Source organism: Formica exsecta, unplaced genomic scaffold (genome assembly GCF_003651465.1).
Source record: "Formica exsecta isolate Colony F162 unplaced genomic scaffold, ASM365146v1 scaffold314, whole genome shotgun sequence".
Classification (NCBI taxonomy): Eukaryota; Metazoa; Arthropoda; class Insecta; order Hymenoptera; family Formicidae; genus Formica; species Formica exsecta.
In genome coordinates, this window is record NW_021850397.1 from 345,806 (window position 1) to 360,346 (window position 14,541).

The following is a 14,541-nucleotide window of genomic DNA, read 5'->3' on the forward strand; positions in this document are numbered from 1 at the left end:
CTATTTGGCTCGATTATCTCTTTGTCGGCTTACCTGTGCGGATATTATCGAAGCTCGCAATTTCTGCGTCTGTACCAAGTGCCGTTTACGCGGGAAAAGAGAAAGAAGCCGGACGTAACGTCTTGAAATTAGCGCCAGTATTCCTTGTTCTGATTGGTCAAGCTTTGCAGTAGTAATCGCGGATATACCGAGCTGTCTCATTGGTGGAACCGTCAATAAGAAATCTTTGCTCCTGATTGGTCAATTAAACGTTACTTTATACCACGGATAAGATTTTCGAACGCACTCTCTTATTGACACGTGAGACACGTGGGTAGAATAATTTTTATTCCTTTTGTCCTGATTGGTCAACACTATTTTACCCTACGGCCGTACGGGTCGTACGACTCGGAACAAACTTGTTAGTACGGTATCAGCCAGCATGTAATGATGTGGTTTTACGATATGTCCGTCATGATCTGGCATGAATTCACTGTCAGGAATAACAAAATGTCATTAGTCAATTACATTATTTGAGAAAGTTTTTCCGAGGAAGCTGGCAAAATTTTTTTAAATGCGGGATGGCTCATTTGAATAATATATTGAAAGCCGTGGAAACGTTAAATGCGCTACAAGAATCTGACATCTCGTCGGATTCCGGAGCAAGGTATATAAACAATAAACGTTCTCTGACAGAAATCTATCGATAATAAACGATAAGAATAAATTTCTATATTTGAATACAATAGGAAAGAGAAGATATCGTGTTGCACGACCATTGTTGAAGGGATATGCTCGCCAACTGTCAGACAGAATCCCAAGTTTCCACAAATTCTTACTGCTACCATTGAAACATTACTGGTATTGTGTAATGACAATGAATCGGATGTCAGGATGGTTGCGGATGAATCTCTTAATAAAATTATAAGGGTATAATTTATATTTTTTTTTATATTTTCATGACAGTGATTATATCTATTAAAAACTGTAATAAAATCAATATTCATGGCCAATGGCACATGGAAGTATAATATGTGATATTAATTCTTAAAAATAATTGATGTTATGCAATATATATTTATATATATTATTTATTTTATTTATCAGGCAATGGTTGACAGTAACATCGTTAAGATTCAGATAGAGCTTTACAATGAAATAAAAAGAAATGGACCTGCACGTATATTAAGGGCTGCTCTGTGGAGATTTGGCTTACTAAGTCACATGATACGTCCCTCCAGAGGTAAAGCTTACGTATCAAATCTAATACCGTGTGTAGTAATCATTGCGCATCGATCTGAAGATACTGTAATTGAAACATTATCGCAGTCGTTACCATTAATTTTCAAAGTGTTAGGACCTTTTATGACAGACAAGGACGTCAAGGTAAATATCTTCATACTGTTAGAATTATACTAAACTTACATAATAATGAGTTTTGAAAATATTAAATTTGTTTTAGAACTTGCTAAAAGCATTCTTTGAAAATATTTCCTCTCCTCAAGCAGCTTTTCGTAGGGCAGCGGCAAATATGATCTTGACAACATGTATAAATTGCAGAAAGCCACAGTTCTTTTTAAATTATGTATTAAATTATCTATTAGGTATAGTAAATACCTATATAAATTGTTATAAATATGCACACAAAAATATTCATTTATTGATTAATTTATTTATTAAACTGGTATTTTATTCCTATCACAGATATAATGATGTCAACGAGAAACGCTGAAGATTATCCATCTACTATTATAGGCGGGTTCGGCTGCCTAAGAGTGATCTTACCTTACATATGTAAACCTTTAGAGCCTCAAGATGTTGAAACGCAACAGATAGATAGTCTATTACATATTTATGAATTGTGTTTGCATTACACAAAATGGCATTCCGATCATAATGTTGTAAATGCAGCTTTAGAGACCTTGGCGCAACTTTTAAAAATGCCTCCAAAGCCATTGGTATCCGTTTTATTGTCCTCAAAAGGCATAACTCAAAGCAAGATAATATTGAATCAAAATGCGTGCGCTCCTTCACTGGGTCAAATAAGTATTTCTAGTGCGAGTACCGCTTACGGCGGAAATTCCGATTCCATCTTGATGCACGAACCTGATGTTCCAGAGATTACTCCAAATATAGAAAAGTGGATTGCAGATACAGAAACGATTTTACCAGCTACGGCTAATCCACAAACACAGAACGAATGTGGAGCGAGCGATGTGGTAGAGATGAAAGAAAAAATATCGGAAAGTTATTGCGGTCTGAAAATCGGAGCTATTAATAGTAAGAACAAATATATATAAACGTAACTCGCATAATAATTTTACAAATATTAGCATTCAATGTTTTTTAGATGACGAAGTTGTGGAAGAAGGTAGCGATATCGAAAGCGAAATTGAAAAATCCGAGAAAATACCGTATCCGAGCTTGCAAAGTGAACGATCGAAAGAGGAAGATTACTCCGAAGAGGCTACTCTGTCTTTTGCTTCCCCTAAGAAATCTTCTTTGGATTTCGCATTATACGAAGCAGATGTCGGAAGTTTTACAGACTCGGATATGCCTGTCAAGTTTTGTTGCCGTTACCTGGTGTCATCATTCTTGTTGGCAGGCAAACCTGGGCATTTAATATCGGACAAATTATTTCGTGTTAGCGTCAAATCTCTCGCTCTAACATGCGTGGGTTACATCTTGAAGCTTTACCCACATTTGTTTACAATGACTGTGGCCAAAGAGTCAAGCTGCAATGAGACGAATCAATTGATTGCAGACATTTTGCTATTTGCCAATCATTCAGATCCCCAGATCAGGGGCAATGTAGCAATGATGATTGGAATCTTTTTGAAATCCGTATTTGTCCAGTATGGCGGTTCCTTCGAGAACTTTGAAACGGAATGTTCAATTCAGAAAGGACATAAAAGTGTATTATTAGGAGACTTGATAAAGTTACTTTTAAATGTGAGTTTATATATGGCTTTCTTTTAGAAAGTGAGATATTCTCTTGAATTTTTAACTTACTTTTGTCCAATATATAGGGCTTGAATGATGATTCCGCAACAACTTGTCGTCAAACATTGGATGCGTTAAACCTCTGCTTATCAGAGTTACTAGATTCCATCAGCAATGAGCATGGTCTTGCAATCTTGACTATATTGCCGAAACTTGTAAAAAATCCATATTTTTTGGTTAAAGTAAAATTAGTTGACTTGTTGAGTAAATTGTCTTATATTACGATAGAACACATAACGGGGCAATCGTTATTCCAAGAACACTTTATCGATGTTATAATAGCGTTATTAGGCGACCAAGACCAAAGAGTGAGACACGCCGCATCGGATGCCATTGTTAAGTAAGACGTATTTACAAAGTTCTATCATATTTTATTAATCATATACATTTTTGAATCGATATTACTTTGCATTTTTTTCTTCAGGAGTATCCCTTGTTTGTATTTTCGACATCCTCAAGAAGATACTGTTACAAGAAAGGCTACGCAATATACTCAACAGTTTCTAAACACTATAACATCAAGCATCTCAGAATTATCGTCTTACCAAGAGAAACATAAACCATTTGTGAACACATCTGTCAAGCCCTTTGTATTTCTGAATCATTATAATGACGTAAATTATGAATCCAGTGTGGAATACTCTCTCTCTCATATAATTAACATTTTAACGGAAATATTGACGGTGCATTCCTCGAAATATCTCATTTACGGATGCTGCGAAACCCTCTTCCGCTTGAGCGAGACTTACCCAACGACGGTTTACGCGAGAGGATGGGATTGTATTCTAACGAAGACACTGCCGAAAAGATCTAAGAAGAGTAGTGATCGATCGGATACGAATGATATCAGTTTCGCGAACGAAATGATCTCGTCTCCGGTGAGCAACAGTCTCTTATCATTGACGTTGCCCTTATTAACGTCATCGACCATTAGCTTGGATTTGTCCACCCATCGACATCTGATCCTTCTCGCCGGCAATCTGGCCTCCGGATTGGCCGTCTGCAATTTTAAGATCGGCAGCGATTCGACGAAACTGTGGAATATGTGTAAGGACAGATACATGGAATTGTTATTAACGCACGTTACGAGAGTTCTCAATATCTTCGTCCACGTCGTTGATGAGGTACAATTGATACAGGCCAGCACCAAGCCCGTATTTTCGTCTTTATCATCCACGCAGACGTTGTCGCCCAAAAAGAAGATAGTGTCGGAGCAAAAGTCGAAAGAGAAGGGGGAGAAGATCAGTTTGAAAATCGGAAAAGAGCATATGGGAACGTTCATCGGCGTACCGCATTACATGAGAATATATGACATTCTGAAAGCGGCGCATTCCAATTATTTGGTCACTTTGCAGCACGAAGCCAGCGAAATGTACGTTTCTCTACTGAACGCGATATTGGACGTTCTCTCTCAGATCCTCGAAATCGCGTCCGTCAACGAAGCAGGTAAAATAGCGGAGGAAGTGTTGTGTTATCTGAAAACTACCGTTGTATTATCGCCAACGGCAACTGTTCGATGCGTGCAACAATTGTTGAAATGTTTATTTGGTACAAATGTGTGCGCACAATGGAGCGAGCTGGACGTGCAGAAGAGTACGGATCGGTGCGGTACGCTGCGAGATGACATCGGAGGTTTTTACAATCAGTGTTTTCAATATCCCGCCAGGCAAATGGCAAACACAATCAAATGCATCGGGAATAACTGCAGGGGTGAAAACGAGCCGGATACCGGGTAATTGTTATTCTGTTATCATACTTCAACTTTAACAATTGCAGTCACACAGGCTGATATATTATAATGTCTTCATTTTCACAGGTGGATAGGATTGTTACGCAGAAAAAGCGATCGAAAATTTTCGTCGGTTTTTAAGACTTTAGCGCGATCCTCGGATCAAAAGACGTCGGTGGCATCATTTATTCGGCTTTTCGAACCGATGGTTATCAAGTCTTTGAAACAATACACTGTTACGAGTAACATCGCGTTGCAATGCCAAGTTTTGATGTTGCTGAGTCAACTGGTTCAACTCAAGGTCAATTACTGTCTGCTAGATTCCGATAAGATATTCATCGGATTCGTGTTGAAGCAGTTTGAATTTATCGAAGAGGGTCACGTCCAACAGACCGAAGATCTTTTGCCGAGGATATTTAATTTCTTGGTACACTTATCTTACGAGAAGAATCATTCGAAAGCAATAATAGGTATACCGAAGATAATTCAGTTATGTGACGGCCTGATGGCAAGCGGACAACCGGCGATCACGCATTGTATACCTGCTCTCGCGCCCGTTATTGAGGATATATTCCTCATTCGCAACGGAAGTTCGAGCGTGATCGAGCAACGGGAATTGGAAACAACGAGAGACGTGTTAATAGCCATGCTGCTGCGTCTGGTAGAGTATCATGAAATAGTCGAGCTTTTGGCGTTGTGTCTAGCCGAGTCCAGATTCAGCGGTGATGGTAATGGCGAGGAGAAATGGCGAAGATGGTCCAGACTGACTATGGACACTGTGCTTCCGATATTGGCGGCCGGAAAACTCAAGATAGAATCCGAAAGGGCGCATGTCGCGCTGGTGAAGCTATTTGCAGCTGTCTCGCCCACGGTTTTCCGACCAGTGGATCCTCTCCTGAAGATACTGTTCACTGCGTCGATATCCATGACAGCTTCGAGTCTGAAACTGAAACGATGGCTGGGCATGATCAACATTGTGCTGCTCTCGTTGATTTCCTGCGCGAAGGAGGAAGCTATGCTAGCGCGTCTCTTGGATCTCAATGTAGATGTGACAGACGTGTCGCATCTGTTTTTGCCATACCAGTGCTCTGATTCCTCTTCCTCCTCCCACGAATGTTCCATGGATCCTTTGAATGTCTTGAGCATCCAATCGCGCCAAGTGCCACCTGAACATATATTTGCTAGATTCATATTCAAGGTAATCAACCTGATAAGCGCAAAGGTGTTTAATTTGCTCGGTCTGGTGAATCACAAGTCCACGGATCCTTTTGTCGGTTTCTCCGATTATACGGCGGACGACAATTATCTGGTGCATCAGTTTGCGTTCTTCCTGCAATTGTGCATTCACATGTTCGAGTCCGGCAGTCATTGTAAAGTGGCGAATGCGACAATGCAAATGATTCAAGGTCGCAACGTATCCGACGAGGAGAAATTGCTTGTCGACGACTTAAACTGCTTGATGCTCGGCATCGGGAGAGTGTGTCCAACGGTGACGTGCCAATGGGCTTATTTGATGATCCTGTTGGGGTACAACGAAATGTCCTTCTGGTCAAAAGTGTTGGGCAGCGAGAGTGCCGATTACATTGTCGCACACCCACGGCCAGGCGAGAAGAGAATTACATGCGATTACATTAACGGTGGTATAAATATTCAGATTGTCAGAAGAGGGGGAATCATATTATTCTGCGACTACATATGCGAGAATCTCAATGACGTGGAACCGCTGACATGGCTGTTGGTCAATCATATAAAAGAAGCCGTAGACATCGCCGTCGAGTCTCCGGTAAGAGATCTGCTAACCACGGCTATACACAGAAACCCGGCGGCCAGCGGACTGTTAGTGCAAGCGATAGCGACTAAATGTACGAATTTATCGCGACCCAGTTTCATAAAGCGTCTGCTACAGTGTATTGAGGGTGCGCATCATTCGCAGAGCGGCGCGGTTATATTGACCCTGATACCGAGACTCTTGTCCACCAAGTATCTCGCTTTATCGAGAATGGCGGCGAAAATCGCTAGCCGCAGAGTGGAGATACTGTTGACCACCGGCGCGGAGGACGCAATCGATCAGTTGTCGAAAGACGATCTCGTGAAGATTATGGATACTCTGCAGACCACCAAACTGGCCAGAAAACATGGCGGCTTGGTCAGCCTATTAAATAAGCTGGCCGTACAATATTACGATTTGTCGCCGTTGGAGCTCGACCAGTGCAGACCGTTTAATCCGTCCACCGTGAGGAGTATTCAGTTAGATCGGAATTGGTTCCTGTCGCAAGTGAGATTACGATGCTGCCACGCTAGTGCCGGCAACAATCCTATGGAATTAGCGCAGTTACTCAAGGACTTGGATTTCGACGATTGCTTGAGCGTTCTCTCTTGCAAAGAGTTCAATCTGAAAATTTTGAAACATTGTATAATATTGGGTGCCAGACTTAGCGTCGAGAAATGCCAAGAGTTAGAATTCGGACAAGCGCAATGCGAGAAGGATTTTCATTTTAACGCGAGTCCTTTGTACATCGCTGCCAAGCAGTGTTTACTGGAGCACATTCACTATATCTGCGAACTCGTACCGAGACCGCATCAAATTTACAATCCGGAGGCGGAAGGGAATAACAGCGGGAAGGAACTGAAATACGCTGCTAGATTTTCCGAACTGCTGAGCGATGCTCTGTATTGGGAGATCCTGTTCACGATAATCCCGATCGTCAATATTTACATGAAGACATTACCGAAACTGGCCAAGTACAATGTAGCGAAAATCGATGTGAGATTTGAGGAGGATATCGCCAAGTTCTCCATGTTGTGTCTCGAACTGGCACATTGGATGATTTATTCTGATAGGCGAAACGTTCGTAGATTGAAGCCGCATGATATGGATCTCGCGCTGAGTTGTGCAGCCGAGATCTTGAGACACGCTGCTCCGAATAAAATTTTTGGGGACAGCACACGTTACACCTGGGTCTGTTCCGCGGCGATTTCTTTGACTAGAGTCATGGAAAATGTATTGACGACCATGGATCCTTTACCGGTTGTGGATTCGCAGGCGTTAGAATCGGCTCTCCGAGACGACGACACGAAGGATTACGCTCGGGCATGCATCCAAATGGCATCGATAGTAGCTTGGCTTGAAAAGCGTCAGGTAGAAGGCTTCTCCACAAGGGATATTCCGCCGTACTTATTTAACACAATAAAATCGCTTGTCGTTAGCATAAGTCGGCAGCCGTTGGTGAACTCTTATATCCTGACACCTCCGTTGGTGTGGAAACGCGGCTCAGGTCATACTGTCGGCTCGGGTCCTACTAAGTGCTACTTTCCGCTGTTGTCGTCTGAGCCCAATCTTCTGCAAGAGGTGGATATTCTAGAGCAATTTATTTATCGGGTAAATTTACTGGGCTGGATCTCGAGGTCGCAATTCGAGGAGATTTGGATGGCGTTCTTAAGCGTTCTCAACTTTCCGCAGAACGAGAACACGTCCAAGGAGGACGTAGCGGCTTTGATTCAAGCGAGCGGCTTAGCGGTTCAAGCAATAACAAGATTGCTGTTACAGACGTTGTTGCTGCCGTGTCCTGGCAATCCCGACGCCAGCATTCTGATTCATCACCCGAGAGATCCGCAGCTCTCCGTTCACAAAGTCAGTTCTCAGAAACTGTATGCAATACAGGAGTTACTCTTATGGAAGTACGAGTACATGAATAACGCGGAAGGTAAAAACAGTTTGAGATTGGACCACATATTCCGCAGAGGAAACGTAGAGAGAACCGCAATGACATCCGACAGATTCACGTATAGCCAATTGTCAGTCTCCTACTTATGGTCATTGTGCAATTTATACGAAGACAAGTTGAACGCTTCCGTTCTCGACTTGAAGAACAGGAGAAACGACGCACTGATGTCCGCGTCGCTTGATCTAGATTCGTGCCTGCGTTTCCTGATTGAGCACTACACCATCTGGATGTCACCGCAGGCCAAGACACCGGTACAATTGTTGACGGAGATCGTCAAATCTATTCTGGCAATCTCGGAACTTTTTTTGGAGAGATCGCAGTATCAATGGATGTTGGATGTCTGTCTGGAAATCTCAAGGATACATCCGACAGAGAACGCGATTCTACATCAATATCTGGCTATTTCTACATGTAAAGCCGCTGCAGTTTTAACGCCATTGGTGGGGCTTTATTCAAGAATTTTATCCATATAATGAAGATATAAAGATCGTTTTTAACTAATATATTATCTCCTCTATTATCTCTCTAGGATTTGGATACCTTGGATAAGGTGAGACGCATAGTGGATATTAATTTAAAGTCTGGATTCCTGGCCTCCAGAATTTCCGCACTTCACGGCTCTCTGTATCTGCTACAAAGCGCAGTACTGACTAAGTGCGAGGAAACGATGAATATTATACATCCTCTAGCCATCGAATATATACAGAAGCACATTGACTCACAAGATTCAAATAGGTAATTTCATGAAATCCAATTTAATTTTTATCGTAAGAGGATATGGAAGATATTTGTTCATATATTTAATATAATCTTTTTCTTTTGTCTTGTAAGTCATTGTTGTGCTTCATGTACAGCATTTCAAGTCAAAGCGAGGAGCATCAGGGAATAATGTGGGCTTTGGTGTTTTTCTTACTGGAACATGCAGAGGATACGCCGCCGGACGCGGAAGCACCGGCCGTGTTGGAATTAGTCCTTTCTCTAGTCACGTCTCAGAATCTCTCTTATGGTTTACATCAAATGCTGCTGCAGGTACGTTACTTATGGCGCCTCGATGAAACGTTTACACAATACACTGCCTATTCGTCTCGACAGGGTCTCGAGAGACTCGTGGCAACGAAGAGCGTAGTTGGCAAGGTTGCCGAACAAATTGTCAAGATCGCGATAGACCGGCTGAAGCAACCGAGCCCATTGCTGGCGCTACCGGCACTGCAGCTTCTACTGACATGTATGTATACGGAGGCAGCCGATCGATTGAATCGCCCCGATGCCGAAGAACCGTTGCCGGACGTGGAGCCAGAGGCACTGGTCCGATCCATAGAGCGTATATCCGCGATATTCGACAAGATCCGCAAAGGTCATCCCATGGAAGTGGAGGTGCTGTGCACGGTTCTGTCGAGCGTTCTCGGTGACTTCTTCCCGCCGTCGGAGATCCTGACAAAGGTCATAGGGGAATTTCTGTCTCCGCAACAACCGCATCCGAGATTACTTTCTGCCGTTGTCTTTAAAGTTTGTAAATCGCAATCAAATGATATGTATATATACGATCGAACAACGAAATAAGAAATGAATATGAATTCTTCGATCTAATTTTGTGATCCAGGTCTGCGAGAAAGCGTGTACCTGCACGGAAATGGAGCTCCTTCAAGACTGGGTGGTTTTCAGTTTACCAAATTTCATTCAAAGCTTGCCAATGGCGATGTCGACTTGGTGTTTGTCCTGTTTCTTTATAAGCGCATCGACGAATCATTGGTTGAGAGCTTTGTATCCTTTTACAGTTAACGTAACTATAAATTTTTACAAAATTGAGAGAAAGAGAGGAAAAGAAATTTTGTACTTTCATAAAATTGTTGTAAAGTAGAAATAACGTGTTTCCTTAGCTGTAATATGGCAGGTTTCCGTACGTTCAATCGAGAATAGGAAAGTATGAGTATGAAGATAAGAAGATGTTGTGTATAGCTGCTTCAGACTTTTATCACAAGGTATAGATAATTATTTCTTAATTTATACGCATATACACTTATGTTTATCATCTATTTTATTTATCGCATCAATTGATTTCAGCTATCTAAGGAGTCGCAGAAAAAAGCGTTTGTCGAGACTTTTGAAGCAGCTGCTAAGGAACCTGGGACCCCCTTCAGTGATATTCTAGCATCTTTTTAATTGATATTAATCATATAATGTTGTGAGAAAAATGTTCAAGAAAATATCAAATCCAAACTGTAAAAAATTGATGTATGCGATTACTTGTGCGATGTGTACGTGTATATACGCACGCACGTGTACATTTGTATGTATGATACGATATTTATTTTGCATTATGCCCCGTCGAAAGAGATATGCAACTTGTTTTACAATAAACAGTATTTTTTAAGGAAATCTATCATGCCAATTATATATATATATATACATATGTATGAAAGAATTTTAATTATTTATTGATAAAGTACAAAGCACGCGGAGCGTGATATATAACGTGATGTAGTGTATCTTATTCGTTGCAAACAAAAATATATATATAGTTTTGCGACACTGAATTTCTTCGAATTTGCGTTAAATTTTGCAATAAACTCGAATCGAAACATGTTCGCATCGATTGAACGTGTCAAACTTGTATGTATATAATCTTTTGTATCATTTAACTATACTTTTTCATATTTCTTCGCGTTTCCGTTTCTAAACCTCGCAAAGATCTTGCTGATTAATCGGATAAAATTCGGCATGATTTCTTCACAAGACACAAATGATGTATCGGTAACGGTATCATGAATCCAGTAAGATTCTCTTCGACGGAATTTCGATGTTATCGGAATTATTACATGCAAAGAGATTTTGTGAACCGGGTCAGTCTCAAGAGTAGCGATTATTAACGGAAGGAATATAACGGATATGGTAAGTTTATGTGTTACATTTGAGAGGATTGAACTGCTTCCCGGCTTACCTATGCTATGAATTATTTCAGGAAACTATGGAGTTGTACAAAAGACTGCCCGCGAACGGATACAAAGAGCTTGCTGGGTATCATCGCGGTGACTTTTGCTCCAATTGCGGACAAAACGAGTACGAGGACGCGTTGCGCAGCATCGCGACACGAAAGAGGAGAACGAGGAGATACGAAAAGCACTGCCCCTCGTGCCACTGTCCGCCCGAGAGACGAAGATCTCCATCCAGTGGACCAAGGTAAAAATGCCTAATTTTACACGAATATAGCGATCAATAATGAAAAAAATAATTAAGTTGTAATTGTTCTCTTCGATCTTGTAGGACTTTGGAAAATGTTGAGGCTACGCTAAATCGATACGAGCGCGTCTTTGCAGAACCGATCAGCTCGACTATCAAGAAGTCGCAGAGCAGTCCTCTGTCGCAGAAAGTATACTGGCATGATTGCCAGACTGGTGCGCATTCTCGTTGTCCTAGAAGATCGCTGCAGCAAGCTCGTCGTCAGCGGAGAACCGAACACGATAGATATTTATGTAGGATGAAGGGAGACACGATGAACTCAGAACTGATTAACAACGATATCGAAGCTTGCTCCAAGTACGCGCAATCGGTACCAATCAAGAGCTCGTTGAAGAGGCATAATCACTGCAGAGAGCATGAAGTAATGTTTGCGCTTCTTGAGATATCAACACAATTTTTTATTTCGCAAATTTTAAAGAATTATAGTTTATTCTGTAAAATTCAATCATCGTAATGGTTTTTTTAATTTATCCGATCGCTATTGTCTTTTAGGGATCGCCGGACGAGCAAGAATATTCCGATGCTGAGAGCGAGGTATCGACGAAGTACGCTCCGTGCATTCGCCAATCGAAAAAGAGAGAAGAGAAGGAATCGCACATAATAAATCCACATCTCGGATCGAAACGTTACCAAGGTGTAGGCGGGGACGGTGAATATATCACGGAGATGAGGAACATCGAGAGCGACATCGACTGCCGGCGAAACGCACGCGAATATCAGGAAACGCGAAAGCTTGTTCTAGAACTGGAGAGGCTGAAGATGAGGGGCGACGGCGAAGCAACAGCGGTGACGAGGGTAAACGAGGACGATAAGAAGCTCGACAGACGGAGGCACGATGTCGTCGCGAGAATGACGAAACAGAAGAGATCCGGCGACGCTGCTGCAACGAGCGAACAATCCGCGCTGATTAAGGAGTCAATTGATGGATCCGCGAAGAAACTTAACGAACCTACGCATTTAGCGAAGTTGGATCTCCATGCCACCAAGACTCGCATTTTGGAATCGATCGATCATATGCTCGGTACCATGGATGACGTAAAAGTATAAATATTTAATATTTATATTATATATTAAATAGTTATATAACTAAATACGCTTTAATTCTCATGTACCAATTATAATATACAAGTATTTATACCTTTCGATGATCTATATATCTGAAACAAAGTATCTCTTTATTATATCTCTTGCAAAAAAGACATTTATAACAACCGAGTTATTATATTTTATTTATTTATTTATTTTATCAGCATAATAGATATTGTCCGTTCTGTCTAGAGAGAGAATGATGCACCAATACAACAAGAAGAAACAGAACAAGAGACCATCGAGAAGATAACTCGTGAACTCCAGGAAAACGGCTGGCAGTTATTGTTCAACGCTTTGACGATACATAGGAATTCGACAGATTCCGGTAAAAGAACCGTTCGTCTGGAATGTCTGAATCATATTCGGCAACAACTCGACAAACTCTATGCCCTCGAATCGACTTTGGACAATTGCCCGCTTAAATTACAATCCCTATCGAACAACGATATATTATGGAACGAAGAACATCAACAGACGCAATTGGAGCACAAAATTGCGGATTCTTGAGTTTACCCAAATGCTTGGTTTGCGTTTTCTCTTTTGTGAAATCTGTCAAAGAACTGTGATAAATTTCAGATCCATGCGTAGATTTCGCAAAAATATATATACGTATACGTTCGTAAGTATCGTGAATATTTGCGAAATACAGTTATAGCATAAAATAATTGCAAACGCAAGTATCATCATGCGTTAAAAATACAGATTGTTAAAGTATACATTATTGAAATGTCTGCACGTGTTGTGCGAATCAATATTTTTAAGATAAACATATATAAAATTTTATAGAATATAAATATTAATGGAATTTGTAAAAAAAATCTGATGTTATTACTTGCTCGCAAATTCTAGAGCTAGATTAAAGTTGTTCAGTTAGTTGGCCGTTTATCTTTTAGGCCAAGATTTAATTGATAGCAATAGCTTTATTTTGAAACGTTTTAAGTATACATCAGAGTACATAACTACTCTATTTTCTTTCCGCTGTCAAGCTAAACAAGGTACGTGTAATATTAAATTGTTTCCATTCGGTAGATAGTTCTCTTTGCGATGAGAGGTGCGCATGAATTCATTATATATATATATATATGTGTGTGTGTGTGTGTATTTTAGGCTCTTCTTGCAATTACTACGCATGTATACTCTCAATATATATGCATACATATATATATATATATATATATATACGCGCATTCACAAGCCCACCATTCTCGCCCGTAGACATTGACGGCGGCCACAATGCGGAGACTAATCGAGTCCCGCGTCGAATATACATGCACGCGAGCGAGCGATCCGGTGTGCGCGCATATCGATTAGTATCGATATATGCCCGGCCCGGGGTCTCCACCGGTCGGTCCATCGGCCTGGGGAGAAGGGACCGACCCCATTGTCCGCTTGACGAACATTGTGCTCCTGCCTTGGAGCCGAGCGGCTTCTCTCTTCTCGTTTCTCTCGTTTTACTTATTCGCTTGTGTTTCTGTCATTTTCTCTTTTCGAACGTCGCCCGATCGAACGGGCCCCGGGAGAAGGGAAAGGAGAGAGAGAAAGGGGGGAGGGGGGGAACGGTGACACGGGGAATTTCGGGACGAGCTAATCTCGTGACTAAGTGGCTGCTCCGAGTTTCGCTCGCTGCGCGGCGATCGACGCGATGAGTTTGGTAAGTCATTCGGCAAGTGAGACGGAAATATATATATATAATATTTATATGTATATGGGATATTAGTAGAACAATTATTTACATAACGTTGTAATAAGCTATGACTAGATATATATTGACGCGTTAGG

The 14,541-nt window shown here is 41.3% G+C and overlaps 2 protein-coding genes across 4 annotated transcripts; both read left to right on the top strand.

Moving 5' to 3' along the window:
- The first annotated feature begins 406 nt into the window (after positions 1-406).
- LOC115237895 (huntingtin) lies at positions 407-10,812 on the top strand. 3 transcript variants are annotated; one of them, XM_029811260.1, is made up of 15 exons: positions 407-646; positions 729-909; positions 1,087-1,365; positions 1,442-1,583; positions 1,684-2,259; positions 2,330-2,931; positions 3,009-3,322; positions 3,407-4,714; positions 4,799-8,876; positions 8,966-9,171; positions 9,291-9,465; positions 9,529-9,942; positions 10,037-10,197; positions 10,328-10,415; positions 10,498-10,812. In XM_029811260.1, exons 1-15 carry the CDS (start codon positions 561-563, stop codon positions 10,594-10,596), a joined length of 8,709 nt encoding a protein of 2,902 aa, XP_029667120.1. In that variant the 5' UTR covers positions 407-560; the 3' UTR covers positions 10,597-10,812. The 3 variants fall into 3 exon arrangements, 2 of the variants coding, with proteins under 2 accessions (XP_029667120.1, XP_029667121.1); XM_029811261.1 differs by lacking the exon at positions 10,498-10,812 and having other exon boundaries at positions 10,037-10,216; positions 10,314-10,379; XR_003884409.1 differs by lacking the exons at positions 10,037-10,197; positions 10,328-10,415; positions 10,498-10,812 and having other exon boundaries at positions 9,268-9,465; positions 9,529-9,817.
- A 272-nt stretch (positions 10,813-11,084) lies between these two features.
- On the top strand, positions 11,085-13,937 carry LOC115237896. Its single transcript, XM_029811262.1, has 5 exons — positions 11,085-11,325; positions 11,396-11,613; positions 11,698-12,034; positions 12,166-12,714; positions 12,952-13,937. The coding sequence occupies exons 1-5, from the start codon at positions 11,323-11,325 to the stop codon at positions 13,267-13,269; spliced, it is 1,425 nt and encodes a 474-aa protein (XP_029667122.1). The 5' UTR covers positions 11,085-11,322; the 3' UTR covers positions 13,270-13,937.
- The last annotated feature ends 604 nt before the right edge of the window (positions 13,938-14,541 follow it).

Excerpts from the sequence above, each read along its gene's own strand:
- LOC115237895 (XM_029811260.1), top strand. The coding sequence starts at position 561 with ATGGCTCATTTGAATAATATATTGAAAGCCGTGGAAACGTTAAATGCG. Across the intron at positions 2,260-2,329 it reads GAAAATCGGAGCTATTAATA|ATGACGAAGTTGTGGAAGAA; the intron begins GTAAGAACAAAT and ends AATGTTTTTTAG. Across the intron at positions 9,172-9,290 it reads GACTCACAAGATTCAAATAG|CATTTCAAGTCAAAGCGAGG; the intron begins GTAATTTCATGA and ends CTTCATGTACAG.
- LOC115237896 (XM_029811262.1), top strand. Across the intron at positions 12,035-12,165 it reads ATCACTGCAGAGAGCATGAA|GGATCGCCGGACGAGCAAGA; the intron begins GTAATGTTTGCG and ends ATTGTCTTTTAG. Across the intron at positions 12,715-12,951 it reads GTACCATGGATGACGTAAAA|AGAGAGAATGATGCACCAAT; the intron begins GTATAAATATTT and ends CGTTCTGTCTAG.